At 38.6% G+C, this 15,997-nt stretch overlaps 1 protein-coding gene across 1 annotated transcript in view; it reads right to left on the bottom strand.

The window, feature by feature from the left end:
• Positions 1-15,997, bottom strand: part of ADAM7 (ADAM metallopeptidase domain 7) — a 44,659-nt gene that overhangs the window by 2,745 nt on the left and 25,917 nt on the right. Inside the window, exons 12-20 of the mRNA XM_024560664.3 lie at positions 15,470-15,644; positions 13,618-13,707; positions 12,438-12,633; positions 11,930-12,032; positions 10,784-10,970; positions 7,166-7,246; positions 5,967-6,045; positions 5,292-5,397; positions 4,879-4,978 (exon numbers count right to left, since the gene is read on the bottom strand). Coding sequence (XP_024416432.3) covers positions 4,879-4,978; positions 5,292-5,397; positions 5,967-6,045; positions 7,166-7,246; positions 10,784-10,970; positions 11,930-12,032; positions 12,438-12,633; positions 13,618-13,707; positions 15,470-15,644 — 1,117 coding nt within the window. The remainder of the gene's footprint in view (positions 1-4,878; positions 4,979-5,291; positions 5,398-5,966; positions 6,046-7,165; positions 7,247-10,783; positions 10,971-11,929; positions 12,033-12,437; positions 12,634-13,617; positions 13,708-15,469; positions 15,645-15,997) is intronic.

Genomic DNA, 15,997 nt, shown 5'->3' with positions numbered 1-15,997 from the left:
AAATTCCTCATTTAACTGGAAAGCCAAAGGTCCATCAGAAGCTCATATTCTAGAAAGTAACCGTATGTCCCAGTTCTATCTAAACCTCTCTCTGGCTTCTGCCATTATGTCACTGGTCACATGCTCAGGCCACCTTCCCCCACTCGCTTCTGTGGGAGTGCACCTGCTTTGCATATTAATTTAAGGAAACTGTAATTATGAAAGTACTGCAACAGCACATGATGCTTAGCTGATAATGAACACTCATTAAGTGCTAAATATATACCAAGAACTATGCTAAGTACATTTACATACACTTTCTCATTTAAACCCCAGGCAATTATATGGCATTGACATATGATTTCATCTCACAAAAGCGTAGTATAAGATGAAAACATTGTCACATGATATTTTCCATCCATTCGAGTGGACCCAAGACTTATTTTCATCACCTTTGGGTCACCACTGGCATAATAAAAAGAACAAATGGGTAAAAATAACAAACCGTCATATAATCGGAGAAAGATGATCTATCTGTCCCTAAATACTCAAGTGAGGGTCAGAAGAAGCATTTCTGCTCTGCGGTCAGATGTGTTCCTGGGGGTAGGGTGGCAGCAGGCTCTACATTATTGTGCAGGAAGGAAACACAGGCCTCATGGGACATGAAGGGTTGGCGCAAACCTCCTCAAACCTCTGGAGCTGTGTAACCAGACCACCGTGAACCCCCAAGCCCCAATTTAAAATACTAGCACCATTATGTTTTCACTGGCATTTGCACCTAGTGATGGTCAGTTGATAGTTCGCCTCAAAATGTAAGGCTTATACTCTATCCAAGACAGTCCCATCGTACAGTTTCATGGGTATAATCTTTAAAGATTTTATTTACTAGTTATTTTTAGAGAGAGGGGAAGGGAGGGAGAAAGACAGGGAGAGAAACATCATTGTGTGGTTGCCTCTTGTGCATCCCCTACTGGGGACCTGGCCCGCAACACAGGCTAGTGCCCTGACTGGGAATCGAATCGGCAACCCTTTGCTTAGCAGGCCAGTGCTCAACCCACTGAGCCACACCAGCCAGGGCTAGTTTCATGGGTGTAATCTTATTAAGAATGCTTTTTTCATTAATTAATTTTTATTAAAGAAATTTCTTTACCCCTGGCCAGGTGGCTCAGTTGGTTGGGGCATTGTCCCATACACCAAAATGTTGTGGGTTTGATTCCTAGTCAGGGCATATACCTGGGTAGCAGGTTCAATCTCCAGTCAGGGTGCATATGGGAGGCAGTGGTTTGATGTTTCTCTCTCTCTCTCTCTCTCTAAGCAATAAATATATCCTTTGGGTAGGAATTTAAAAATGCCTTTATAGTTTCTTAGGCTGCACTCACAAGTGTTTTTGTTTGTTTATTTGTGTGTTGTTTGTTTTTGCTTTTTTTGTGAGTTGAATGCACTGGCAAACGTAGTTATTGTTAAAAGCACTAAACAAGCCACTACCTGTAGAGATTGTTGGTTTATTTCTTAGGTCTTCGTATATTGCTAAGACTATATATTACATATATATGTGTGTATGTATATATATTTGTAGTTATTTCAATAAACCTTTCCTTTAGAGCAAAATATACACAAAAATGCACAAGTACTAAGTGTAGAGGCGGATGAATTTTCACAAGTGAGTAACTGTGTGGCCAATTCTCATCCAGATCCAAAAATAAAGTTTTATCTCCTGCACTGAAGAGCCTCCCTTCTCTATTGTCACCAATACTCTGACTTCTAATGTCACAGATTAGCGATGCCAGTTCTTGAACTTGATATCAATTGAATCAAACAGTTTCCTTGTGAATCTGGTGTCTGGTTTAACAGTCTGTGTTGTTGTAGATATCAGTACTTCCTTTGTGGTTCTTAGTCTTCAGTGTTCCATTGCATGAATATCTGAGAACATGACTGCAAATGTCTCTGGTGTCCACGTGTGCACATTTCTGCTGGGTTACACCCGTGACAGGAACAGTGGGTCATGGCCACGCATACGATCGGTTCTAAAACATATACTGGTTTCCCCCCATTGTTTGGACCATTTACATTTTCATTTGCTGGGTGTGGGAGGTTTTATTGCCCATCTCCCCACTAGGAATAGCTATTATTACCCTTTATTTATTTGTAATCAGTTTGTGGGAAATTATAACACAGATAAAACAACACACACACAAAAACAGATTCCTGGCTTCGTGAACCATTTAACATGGATATCCGTGTAATCACTGCATTGGTTAAGAAATGAAACTGCCATTTCAAGTTTCCTATCATTATGCCCCCAAATTAGTCACTCTCCTTATTTAAAATAATTATCTCTTCTTTGCATGTCATTATATTTTCAGCCCCATATTTATCTCTCAACCCTATAGTTTAGTCCTGTTTTAATTTTAATTTTTATAAGAAAAGATACATATACTTATGCATATATTGTTGTTAGAGTAATTTTGTCTGTTGATTGAGGAATAGATCAGTTAACCTTTGTATGTGTGGATATCCAACTGTCCTATCACCATTTGTGAACAGGCTGTTCTTTCTCTACTGAATTCCCTTTGCACCTTCGTAAAAACTCAGCTGGCCATATATATGTGGTTCTCTATACCTCCTTACTTAGGTCTCTTAGAGGTTTTCTTAGCATTGTATTACCATTTTCCATGTGAAGTTCTGGTTTATATTTTGTCAGATTTATCCTAAATATTTCATATTTTTGATGGTATTTCACATTATATTTTAGATTTTATTTTCCCTTTTCTTGCTAGTATATGAAAATATAATTAATTTTTATTTATTGTTTTTATCCTATAACTTTGCTAAATTTATTTGTTTTACAAAAAATTCTGATGTTACTATAATTAGCATGTTTTGAATCAAAAAATCAGTTTGTGGAGAATTGGCAACCCAACAATAGGGAGTCTGTTGACTCATAAACATGTATTTTACTCCATTTTTGTTTGTTTTTAATTTTTCTCAACAGTGTTTCTTAGTTTCTATGTTTAGGCTTACAATTTTCTCAGATTTATCCTGAAGTATTTCACATTTTCATGCTATTATAGATGCTATTTTGTTATTTCATTTGGTTTTCTTGGATTGTTCTTTGCTTGTATATGGGAACATAACAGATTTTTGTATACTGATGTGTATCCTGAAGTCTTACTAAATTTACTTTTTTCATGATAGGGTTTTTCTCTAGATGACTACATCTTCTGTAATTCAAAAGAGTTTACTTTTTCTTTACAATTTTTTCCTTATTGTAATGGCTCTAATCTCAAGTAAAATGTTGAACATAAATAGTGGCAGGGAACTTCATTGCTTTGTTCCTGATCTAAGAGGAAAAGCATTCAGTCTTTTACCCAGGACTATGACGGTAGCTGCAGGTTTTCTTGGCACATACTTTTTATCAGGTTCAGTAAGTTTCCTTATACTTCAAGTTTACTGAGTTTAGTCAGGAATAGATATTAGATCTTTTTTGAATGTTTTTCCTGCTTTTATTGAAATAGTCATATGATTGTATTATTTTAGTCTGATAATACAGCGAATTAGCTTGAGTGAGTTTTTAAGTGGTAAGTGTGCCTTGCATTCTGGGGATTAACCCCAACTAGTCACAATGCATTATCCTTTTTATATATTGTGAGATTTAATTGGCTAAAACTTAATAATAGTTTGTGCACCTATGTTTATTAGAAGTATTGGCAAGCAGATTTTTCTGTTTAATAACTTTGTCTAGGAGGATAAAAGAGAAATACCATCCTCATGAAATCAGTTGGGAAGTACCCATTTTCTCTCTCTCTCTGGAAGAGTTTACATAGAATTGGTATTATTTCATCATTAAATGTTTGGTAGAATTCCCCAGTAAAACTATATGAGCACAGTGTGTTCTTTGTGGAAAGGTTTTTACTACAAACTCAATTTCTTTATTAAATAGGCAAAGGACTACTCAAGTTGTTTACTTATTCATGAGTAAGCTTGGTGATTTGTAACTTTCAAAAAGTTTCCCCTCTCATTACACTGTCATATTGAAATGATGCTTTTTCGTGATGTCCTTTAATGTAACGAGTGTGTAACCTCCTGTGATGTCACCTTTCTGATTCTTGATGGTCTGTGCTCTCTTTTTTTTTTCTGATCACTCTGGCTGAAGGTTTATAAAATTTATTAATTTTTCTCTACAAAATAGCTTTGTGTTCATTGATTTTCTCTATTATCTATGTCATTGGTAACCAATCTAATACTTTATTTTTTCCTGTTCTCTGTTTACACTGATTCTTTATTTGTTTTACTTTTTCTAGTTTCTTAAAGTGAAAGCTGAGGTCATTGATCTGCTCCTTTCCTCTTCCAACATAAGCAGTTAGTGCTATAAATTTTCCTTAAATTACAAATTTCTCTGTTTCCTATACATTTTGAAGTGCTGTGTTTCATTTTCTTATAGTTTAAAATACTTTCTAATTTTTCTTTTGATTTTTTCTTTGGTCCATGGGTCCCTTAAAACTTTTCTAATTTTTAATTGGAGATTTTCCCAGTATCTTTCTGTTACTGATTTTTAATATGGTTTTATTTTGAGGACATATATTGAATGACTTAAACTCTTTTACATTTATTAAGACTTGTTTTTGTTCCAGAATATGGTTTATGTTTCTATTTTTCCCAGTGGTGCACAAAGCAGTGCTTTACTTACCCAACATAGTTTGCTCTGAAGTAGTGTCTTGGTTTGCTTGAGTCCTGCCATCTGCTCCTTCCCCGTGTGCAGGCTGGACTCGATGGTGTGCAATGGAGTTAAACTGTTCTGCATCTCCTACCTCATTTAGCTTTAGGGTTGGTTCCACTTCAAACACACATACAACTGCTTTTTAATTAATTAATCAACTACTGCAAATGAAATTGTCTTACGTGTAGGGGATGGATATCAGGTAGGATTGGCTCAGTCCTTGTCTGCTGCTCATCACCGAAGTATCCTTTATTCTCCACTCCCCGCACATCTCGAGGAGGGCTGTCAGGAAGAAAGTCAAATACTGACACAAGATATGGGAGAAGCTTGTGGTTGACATTAAACCACATAGAAGGTTTTTAAAAGACTGATACTCAGGTTATACTCTATAACAATTAACTATGAGGGAGCAACCAAAATTAGTATTTTAAAAACCATTGAGATAAGTTTTGAGATGAGAACTTGATTTACTGCTACTCTTACTTGGTCTTTGATAAGAGGTTATACTTCACACCTATGAAGTACCCTCTCTGGCCACAGAACCAATATATTCTCAGTCATGGTCCTCTTCAACATGTAGAAAATACAGACATACCTCTGAACTTGCTTCAATTTAATACATTTTTGGTGACGAATTAATAATGCAATAGCCCCAACACCGATAATACCCAGGACAAGCACAACCACCAGGATGGAGATATCTGGAGTGTAAAAAAGAACCCAGAAAACTGAGCTTCAACTAGGATTTCAACTTTAGGACAGTAGAATATTAACATTTAACTGAACTGTTATAAGTCTGGTTCTCCCTTTCTTAAAACATTGTGACTCCCCCTCCCCACAATTTTTTAAAATATAAAGTAAAAGGCCAAAATATTATACAAATTATGATCCATATTAACAATTACCACTCCACCCAAGATTTCATTATGTGTAAGGGAACCACAATCAGCAGAAAAGTTTTGATTATCAGTTATTAATAGACTATAGAAAAAGCCTCGTTTGGTTATGGGCTCCTAGAATAATACCTAATTGGAATTTAACTAGTAGAAGATATATTAATTCTAAAAAGCAATGAGAGTAAGTTCAAATTTTGGTATTTATATATGCAAAATAATTTTAAAAGACCATAAAAATGTATACAGAAACACAATATATATGTAGTAGACTCAGAAAAGAAGTAAAAAGCTTTTTCACTGGCTAGGCTTTTGATATATGCAAGACTGGGAAACCACTCTTTCCACTGGGGAAGATTGGGTTCTAGGATGCTCACTGGTAACATTTATGGTCTCTTCCCAATCCACAAATACTTCTTCTTCCTCACACTGGCACTCGAGGTCACTGCCATCCTCCTGAAAGAGGAGTCAACCATGTAATTTTCTCAAATGACTGACAGAAGCTATATTTTGCACTTCACTTAGCTTGATGATAGCTAGTTCTACACCACACACACACACACACACACACTCAAACTTTTAATCAATCAATTAACTGAACTGCACACTAAAATCAAATTTGGAAAGAAATAAGCAAACAAAATACAAGAATCTACCACCTTTGAAGATGGCCTTTGAACCAGAGAATGATTCAGACAAATTCAAAACCAGATAAACAAGATGGCTTGAGTGATCTTTCCAGAAGGCATCCGTTTTAGTAAAGAAACAGTCCTTTCTAGAGTTGAATACATTATAGCCTATTATTATCTAGGCTGATTATTATTTCCCTAGGCCTAATAATAACAAGGTGATATCATGTGGGATAGAAGTGACGGAGCAATGCTCAGTTCATTGAAGAGCATTGTGAATGGTTAAGAACACACACTCTTGCTGTGTTTAAATCTCAGCTTTTCCTTCCACAACAACTGAGTGTGACTTGTTCTCCATCTGTAAAAGTAGGCATAGGAATTGGACTCACTTTTTAAGTTGTGATGAAGTTTTGAAAATTTAATATGTATGTAAAGTTCTTGAAAGAGTGCCTGACACATAAGCAACTCTAGATAAGTGTTCCTGATTAATTGAGCTTATGAAAGATGTTACCCACAAACATGGCTACTAGGTACTGCTATTACTGAGTAAAAAATGTGTAATGTTTTGTGGTTTTTTCAAAAGCTTTAGGAAATGTTGAGGTTGATGTAAGTTAACTATAAATAATATTATGATAGATCCAACTTCAAAGTTTAGGTTTAAACTTCATATGTATGTAAATTACTGGGTTTCTTGATTACCAGTCTAATAATAAAACATATACTTGCAATACTGGCAATATCTATATGTAATATCTGGTTTGTCTCTTTGCATCAATTTTATTGATGATATGTGAAAAAAATGGTTCCCAAATGTACATTTGATTTAAAACCCGCCACGCATGCCTACATACATACATACATGTGCCCATGCACACACATGCCAGGAATAAGCTCTATGTAAATAAATGTCTGCTAAGACATCAATTTAAAGAGGAGTCAAGTCTTACAGCATTTTCATTGCACTCAGAGGAGCAATTGGTTGAATTGTAGATCTTTTCAATATTCACACATTCACCATTGCTGCACACCTAGAAGTGATATAACCAAGATAAATTGGAATGATGTGCTCTTAGAACTTGCATAGTTTTTAGTGTGAAAAGTCATGCATTGAATCTTCTGTGGAATAAGAAACCTTCTATTAAACCTTGATGGTCTTTTGAAAATTATGTACTCTACATTCAAATATTATTATACATAAACTCCTTCATCATTGAAATGTCTACGTCTTATGAATTCTTCAAATGTAGTCTGCATCTGTTTTTGGTGTCACATCCAGAAAATTATTGTCAAGACCAATGTCAATGAGCTTTTCCCCTATGTTTCTTCTCAGTGTTATACTGTTTCATCCCTTATATTTAAGTCTTTAATCCATTTTGAATTAATTTTTGTTCATGGCATAAGGTAAGTATCCAATTTCATTCTTTTGTATATGGATACCCAGTATTCACACCACCATTTATTAGAGAGACTGTGCTTTCCTCATTGTATAGTCTTGGTGCTTTTGTCAAAGATTAGTTGACTGTATATGCATAGGTTTACTTCTCAGTGACTGTCAGGAGGGAGTGAGAGGCAGCCCGAGGATCAGCAGGAAGAAGAAACCCAGGAGGAGAGATGAAGGAACACGGGGGAGAGTCGTGGTGATGCAGTTTTGTCCACTGGATGTTGGAGGAGTGGTCAGGTTAATGAACTTTGCGGTATTCATAAGAAAAGGGGTGGTTTGACATGGAGAAGGTGTAGAATTGGGGACCTAATATCTTTACTTTGGAATTTTATTGTTAGTTTTATTGACCCTACCTGATACAAAGGGCTCCGCCTGTCATTAAGTTAATGGACGAGAAAAACTTATCCATACTTCACATCATTACAATCTGAGAATATTTCAAAGTATAGGAACAGGCTACCACAGGAAGCTTTTAACTAAAGCGGCAATGGTACTTAATACTTGTTAAAAGGTAAAGGTAGTTACAGGATAGCCATGGGGATGTAAAGTACAGCATAGGGAGCACAATCAATAATATTGTAATAACCGTGCATGGGGCCCAGTGGGCCCTGGAAATATCAAGGGACACTTTGTAAAGTACATGATTGTCTAATTACTATGCTATACACCTGAGACTAATACAAAATAATATAAAACATTAAAAATAATAAACTGGAAAAATCACATTTAAAGAAAAAATGACTTATTCAGGTACTTCCTGTGGACCTGTGTCCTTGCACAGGATCTTAGGTCCTCAGCAAAGATCTTACAGCCATGTGCTCTGAGGCCAAGCAAGCTAGATGGAGGGCTGTAGCACCCTCTGGATGTGCAGTGCTGCAGGGAAAGGGGACAGGGCGCAGGCTCCTCTGTGCTGAACCAGGTCAGCGGTGACAGGCTGCCATGCAGTCTGTGCACTCAAAATTGAGGTGCTGTCAGTGGGAGGGAATTTATTGCCAAGCCCCACAGATACTGCTTCCATCAGAGAAAGAGGCCTTCTGAACCACCTGTCCTTCCACTTCTACGGGAAACTCAGCTCCACTCCGACCTCAGGGGCCACCGCTACACATGCAGGCTGGCGATGACCAAAATGTAGTTGCACAGCACAGGACTGTACATGACTGAACACAGGGGAACTTTGTTTAAAACCCATGTAGATCTCTACTACATGGAAGTAGCGAGATATTTCTTATTTTTATTTTTTAAATTGTATGTGTAATAAAGAAATAACTACAGAATTTTACAGCCATTCCTCTGTGTCAGAGAGCAGACTAATTTCCTTCCTTCCTTCCCTCCTCTCTTCTACTCCTCTTCCCTCCACACTCCATCCTGCTATCTTCGCTTCTCCTTCCCTTTCCTTTTCTTTTCTCATTAGCTCTGTCCTAAGCTCTGCAGCATAACCACGGAGAGGGCGTCCAGCACAGTGAGGTGTTTGCCCTCTGGTCCTGTGACAAATTAAATTAACACAGAAAAAGTAACTACAAAGAGAAATTAGAATGTTTTTATGCATTATAAGTTCCTTGTGTCTAAAAATAATATCTCAATGTAAAACTAAAATGAAAAATTCTGTACCTAGTGTCTTTGTGATACCTCTATAGACTGGCATTTGCCACACATGGATTCATTCCCTCACCAGGGATTGGTTCAAGAACGGCACCATTGTGATCAGTAAACTTCTGGGCTCTGGACTAAGACTGCTCTTGAAAAAGTAGGCAGTCTCTGTAGTGGGGCGTGGTTACGATGTACTTGTAAGATCAAGGTGTGTCCTTAACAACTGCTCCCCTATCCACCCCTCTCTGTCCAACCCCTGCCACTTAGTGGGGTTGGTGAAGCAAATGTGATACTTCTACTTTGTACCACTGGATGACGTTCCTTACTTGAAGTGAATAAAAAATTGTTTGGTATTTTTTTTAACCTGCTGTGTCACACTGTAACTTTTTGAAAATCCCTGAACTTTCTAGATTGTGTTTGGTACATATAACTTTCACAAATAGAGATCTCTTACCATTTTCATATTTATTTAGTTCTTTTAATGGGATACTGTATAATTAAATATTTGGACTTGAAATATTGATCTTCATTAAGTTCTTAAATTCTAATCTTTTTTTTATATTCTGAGTTTTTGCTTTCCAAATCATTTCTCTATTACATTATATGAAAGATGCTGTAATGTTTGTGAATGTCATAAGGAGGGAAAGCCATATCACAGAAAAAAAAAACTATTCAATTTCAAAATAGTTAAGTTTTAAATAAAATTTATATGTTTTCCATATATTCCTGTATTTATAAACCTTGATGAGCTGGCTATTGTTTTTAGTATGCATTCTAAAATTTCATCTTAGAATAATAAACCCTTTCCAATACAACCTCATTCTACCAGTTCAATTTCATTTTTTTTTCAGTTCACACAAAGCTCCAGTCACACTGAAACGGTCAGTTATCTGACTATGCCATACACTTTGTAACACCAGGTAGGTATTTCTTCATAAGAAGTCTTTTTTCATTTTCTGCGTGTTGAAAATTTTTCATCAGTGAAAGCTGGAATGCCACTCGTTTAGGACAGTCTAAGATGCCATTCCGCGTTCTGTGAGTGAAGTCAGCCTTTTGGACTCAAGTGCACACTGGTCACACCACTATGAAAGCACTTGTGCTGGGTTGTAATGACATATTTCACTTAATCTATGAAATTCTCCAGTGGGCTCATCTCTGCATCCTTGGGTCCTGCCCAGACCCCGGCACCGTATAGAGTGTGCTTGGTGGATATGGCTGAATGAATAAAATAAGTGAAAAATGTATGGCTACTTCATTGTCTAATTAATTAAAAAAATGCATCTATACTTTCATTAGATTTCGACCATAAGATACTAATTAAGCACATTTATAACATTTACATATCATTTGTATAATAAAGATATGTCAAAATGAATATTTGTGATGTTATTGCTACTCTGCTCAATAAAAAAGATACCTTATTTTTTTTTCCCTGCTTTCTCATATATAGGCCCTCTGGAACCAATTATAGGATTCAAAGGTGTTTTAAAGTGGCTGAACCAAGAAGTTTAAATAAAAGAAAGAGCTTTCATCTTACCATTCCATCTGCACATTTTGTTCCAGGAGCAACCAGGCCCAAATCTTTAGAATTGTGATATAAAAAAAAGGTTTTGCAATCAGTGGTGATATTCTGCCTTGGAGCCTGAAGGTGGTAGATCTTTTCTTCCCCAAGGATAGATGAGTGCTGCCCGCCAGTGCAGTATATCTTTCCACACTTGACATCTCTGGAGAAAAGGGACAATAGTCTCAGACTTGGGACCAGAAATGGAACTTTAGAGACTAGGTTTGCGCGGAAGTGGCCTGGCCACTCTTTTCTAGACCCAGATTGGCCAGCCGGCTGCAGAGGGCCAAGAGGGGCAGGGTAAACTGCTGTCCAGCCAAGTCCTGACCCTGGGAACTGAAATGAACAGGTAAAGATATAAAATGATTGTTGTTTCTGATATCCCTGTGGTCCTCACACATCAACAGTCACTGAAATTTACAGAAGAATATTTTCATTAGTAATTTGAATTAGCATAACTTTAGTCAGGATTGTAACATTTCTTAATCTCTCTTGCATAGAGCATATCTGTTGATTCTCATAATAAACTTTGTTATTACAACTCCCATTTTAAAGATTATGAAGTAATTGGAAATAAAGGAAGTTAAAGGACTGGCTATTTTCATCTAGTGTATTTAGGAGCAAAGGTGAACTTGACCGTAGACTTTTGCAGTTGTTTGCAGTCCAAGCCTGTTTCGTGACCCACGAAAGGTCTTGCCAGGTGTGAGCAACAAATGGACCAGGATGGCTCAGCTCGTGCTTTTAAAAATCAGGTCTGACTTCCAATTCTTCTATTTCCTTCCAATTTCAACTTCTACCTTTCTTTCTATGGCTACACTCTTTTCCTTCTCTCTTCCTCGTTTCCCTATTCTACTTGTTTCCCCCTCTTCCTGTGTGCTCCTTTCTCTTTTTTTGAAGCTTTTCCCCTCCCTTCCTAACGGAGAAAACAACTGAAGCTTTTGCGGCTTTCCTCCTCCCAGCCCACAGCCTTCAGCTGATCATGCGGTGGGTGCACAAGTGCCAGTAGACACCGTCACGGACACGCGCTCTGCCCCTTCCCGCTCCCCTGTCCCAGCCTCCTCCATGCAACAGTCAGAACAACAGCTGCTCTGATTTTGCAGCACATTCTGAGAGAGCACTTACTTTTCCTCACAGGGGATTAATCTGCCACCCTTGCTTTTGCAGTATCCAAATCTGTTTCCCTTTTTATTCATCAGGTAGCAGACATCAGGACTGTCTTTGGCCTCTGGAAGCAAGATGGTACAATAGCAGTGAAACAACAAAAGCATTGTTCATTATATTATACTGCTCATTATAAAGTATTTTTCTGATGTCATTGAAATATCAGTATTATGTAGTGGTGAAGCAAAATGGGATAAATAAATAATTAAAAACTGTTCTATTCCCTCAGGAGGCTATTTTAGTATGGCTATAAAAAGTAATAAACATACCATAATCCACATACTGAGATAGTGAATTATTACTAGAGGTAATAATCATTAATATGAAATGTAATATGAGAAGAGATGCTAGGTAATATCTGGAAACAAATTCCCAAATAGCATCATTTCCCATTTTGCCCCCAGCATAGGATAATCAAAGAGAGATAATGGCTATTAGCACTAGCAGCCATCCACCGATGTAGTCTCACCATGATCGAACAATTCAGAGCACTGGCCATCCCGGGTGGGACATTTCCCCATGAAGCAGTAGCCTTTCGCATTCTTGCAAGGGAAGCCATTTACTTGGAATTGGTCCCTGGGACACCCAGAAGAGTGGCCAGTACACACTTCAGGAAAATCACATTCATCTTTTGCTGGTCTGCAGATGGACCCTGCTTTTTTCATCTGTTGAAGGAAAACAAAGTGATTGAATCTTGGACACATTTAGGTAGGTAAGGTTTGTAAGTAGGGGGAAGGTTGACCCATTTAATTTATCTGAAAAAGTTCTAGGGCTGAATCACACCTTCCTTTGCTGTTCATGAGAATTATTATCATTTGTGAATACCTTGGATTTTATTAATTTAAGCAGTGCTAAGATGGTGTTTATGAAACTTGGTCTTAGAATGGCACTGGACAGAGTTGGAATGGACATAAATTGGAGAAATGAATGAATGTTCTGTCTTCTTCAACCCTCGCTCCAGCACTTCTCCCCTCCCCCAACTACCACGTGCGCACATGCACACACACGGCTGGGAGCCCCTGCCCATCAGGAGGAATCTCCATTCCCAAGAAATCAGGTTTCCCCCTACGAAGTAGAAAAACTCCCTGGCTCTCATTGGAGGGCGTGGCCTGGAAGGATTCTCTCATTCAGCCATTCAATATCCATTGAATTGTGCTGAACTCTGGAAAGATCTCAAGATGAGTAAGACATGCTTCCATTCCTCTGTGATTTCACAATCTAGTGGGGTGGAAGAAGTGTCAATAAACGCTTGAGCAGAGACGTTTGGGTTTCTGGTCATGTTTCCTAGAAATATATCTCCAGTTCCAGCATAATCCTTTCCTTTGTTAGTTCATTCACTCCTATTGGGATTACCCCAAACTGAAGTTGAATAGGTTGGTAATGATTTACAATGGAGCAAGAGTAATGATAGCCATGTGATTCCATTCCCAAAAGACCAAGCACTGCTTACCCACTTCTCCATTTTCCAGACCACAGTACTGCCCAGTATTTAGAAGTCGGAGCATCTCCAAAGAGTCTGTGTCCAAGCAAGCCTAGCCACAGTTTGGGATTAGAGGTGTAGGGTCATTCAGTGGTCAGACAACTCTCTGGCTGTCTGTTCACTTAACAAACTGAAAACAGAGAAATCCGGTACTAGCCAAGGTTCCTACCTGACAAGCTTCACAGCATTCTCCTTCTGCACAGGTAAACCCTGGCTTCAGCAAACATTTGTCTGCATCACAGCAAGGATCAGTGCACTCCTGGCAAGAGCCAAAAATTAAAGATCAGAAATCAGTCTGCAGTTTGGCTCTCGTTTGAGGGATGAGTTAGCTGTGCTCTGTGTAAGGCAGCAGCACTTGTCTTTCAGAGTCAAATGCAAATGTGTGGCCCTTGGCTATCACTTCTATACAGGGTGCGGAAAAATGTTTACAGTTGTGGGTGTGCAAAACACAGAGTTCGTTCTTGTATTATTATGTACTAGTTATTGTATGATTTTCCATATGAGCACCTGTAAACCTACTTTTGCCCAACCTTATATAAAGACTCCCACTTGCCATTGCTGTTTGGGACTTCCACTTAGTCTCCTTCCCACGTGGCTGTTCGGTACCGGGAGCTGACGAATGCTCTTGGCAGCATACCAGGAGCAGTGTGTGATCTCCTGTTGACCTGATGACCTCTCTTCTCCGGGAGCACCCTGCTGCTTCTCTGTGCTAAAGGTGCTATGTGAGATCTGAACTTCTAAAGATCTGATTTTACATTTTCCCCCAGGTGCCAAGTATTTCAGCTTGATCTTTGTGTTTTTTAATACATAATGAAATAACAGCAGGAAGATGGACACTTAGGTTTTATCTGCTCAAACAAAACTTAAACCACAAACAACACTGTGCGCATCCTGTCATGTACCATACGGCGCTCCCCAACCCTTTTTGCACCAGGCACCCGTTTCATGGAAGACAATTTTTCCACGCAGCTGGGGGTGGGGGGAAGGGGCGGGATGGAGTTCAAGTGGTAATGCTAATGATGGGGGGTTGGAATGAAGCTTTGCTCCCTGGCCGACTGCTCCCCTCCTGCTGTAAGGTCGAGTTCCTAACAGACCAGGGACCAGTACTGGTCCATGGCCCAAGGGTTGGGGACTCCTGAATTATGGTACTTCAAGTGTTAGAATGAAACTGTAGAATTGCTCCAAAGAAGGCCCATGGATAATACCATCAATCCCCAAAGCTAAATTCTCTTTACATTTAATGAAAGACGTTAGAAGACTTGATGTGTTATAACCTCTGGACACATCCTTGTTCCCACTCTGATCATGGAATCTTGTAACTGTCATCCTATGAGACTTGTTTGAATTGCTCTGCATCTGGAGCTCAGACATTCAAAATGTGGTCCTTAGACCTGCAGCGTCAGCTTAACCTTGCAAGTCGGTAAGAAGGAAGGGTCTCAGCCCACTCCAACATCCCCAGCTGATTTGTTTGTGCTTTATAATTGCTCTAGACAATTTCTCGACAAAAATAACTTCTTGTTGGAGAAAAGCGAAATTTGCCTCAAGGGATTATTGTAATGTTCCAGAGACCAAGACTGCAATAAATATATGAAAGGTTAGAAGGTTCCTACTCAATTACAGTTTTCTTATAACGTGAACAATCCCACCAGGCTATAAGCTAGCCTCACAACTTCCAGAGTACAGCTGGACTGACTGCAAAGAAGTTTGTAGAACAAACTCCTACTGTGCATGAGAAATCAGACAGTAATATAGATGGGCCCCTCTCACAAGAAGAGCCAATTACTATGTAAACCAGGCAAACAGGATGGCGTGGACCTCCAGCAGAATCATTATATACAATGTATGTCTCAGTGAGAAGCTTTGATAAGGCTGCAGCAACAGCTTGTTTCCAAATGGTGGGGGGAAGCACATTTTTTAAATGCTTTACAAGGAATACCATGGTTGATCAACGGCTACACCCCTGCCTAGCTTCCAGCCGAGCACAAACATTGTAACTTACAGAGAGCAGCATCAGCAAATACCTGAGCGGGGCCACAGTCGCATTCTTCCCCCTCATCCAACTTCTTGTTTCCACAATATGGAGAATCACTTAAGTTATCAGAAAGTGGAACATTAAACATGCATGTTGGCTTGTAGTCCTTCAGGAATTGCTCGTACTGAATTCTGCTGCACTTACTGAATTTTAGTGCAGGAACACTGGAGACGGGATGAGTTAAAGGTAAAGATGAATCATATCAATGCATACTGGTAGAACAACTGTGAACATTTTATAGATAATTTAGAAAGAACAAATGTAAATGATACACTCTAAAAGTCCATTTACTTTTCTTACTCTTGTCTTACTGTGATAGCAGAATACCTAGGCTCTTTATTACAGAAAATGCCCTACTGAAACACAGCCAGCACCTGCCATTTTGGTGAAAATGCTGTGACTGTGTGCCTCCCGAAGTCCCTTCCTGATGCCACGGCTTAGATGGGTTGTCTGTGCTTGCTGCTCCCATGTCACTTGTTACCTGTTCTTCTTGAATAGTCTACATAGTTGTTCATCA

The sequence above is a fragment of the Desmodus rotundus genome, chromosome 9 (assembly GCF_022682495.2).
Source record: "Desmodus rotundus isolate HL8 chromosome 9, HLdesRot8A.1, whole genome shotgun sequence".
NCBI lineage: Eukaryota > Metazoa > Chordata > Mammalia > Chiroptera > Phyllostomidae > Desmodus > Desmodus rotundus.
This window is presented reverse-complemented; position numbering and strand designations above follow the sequence as displayed.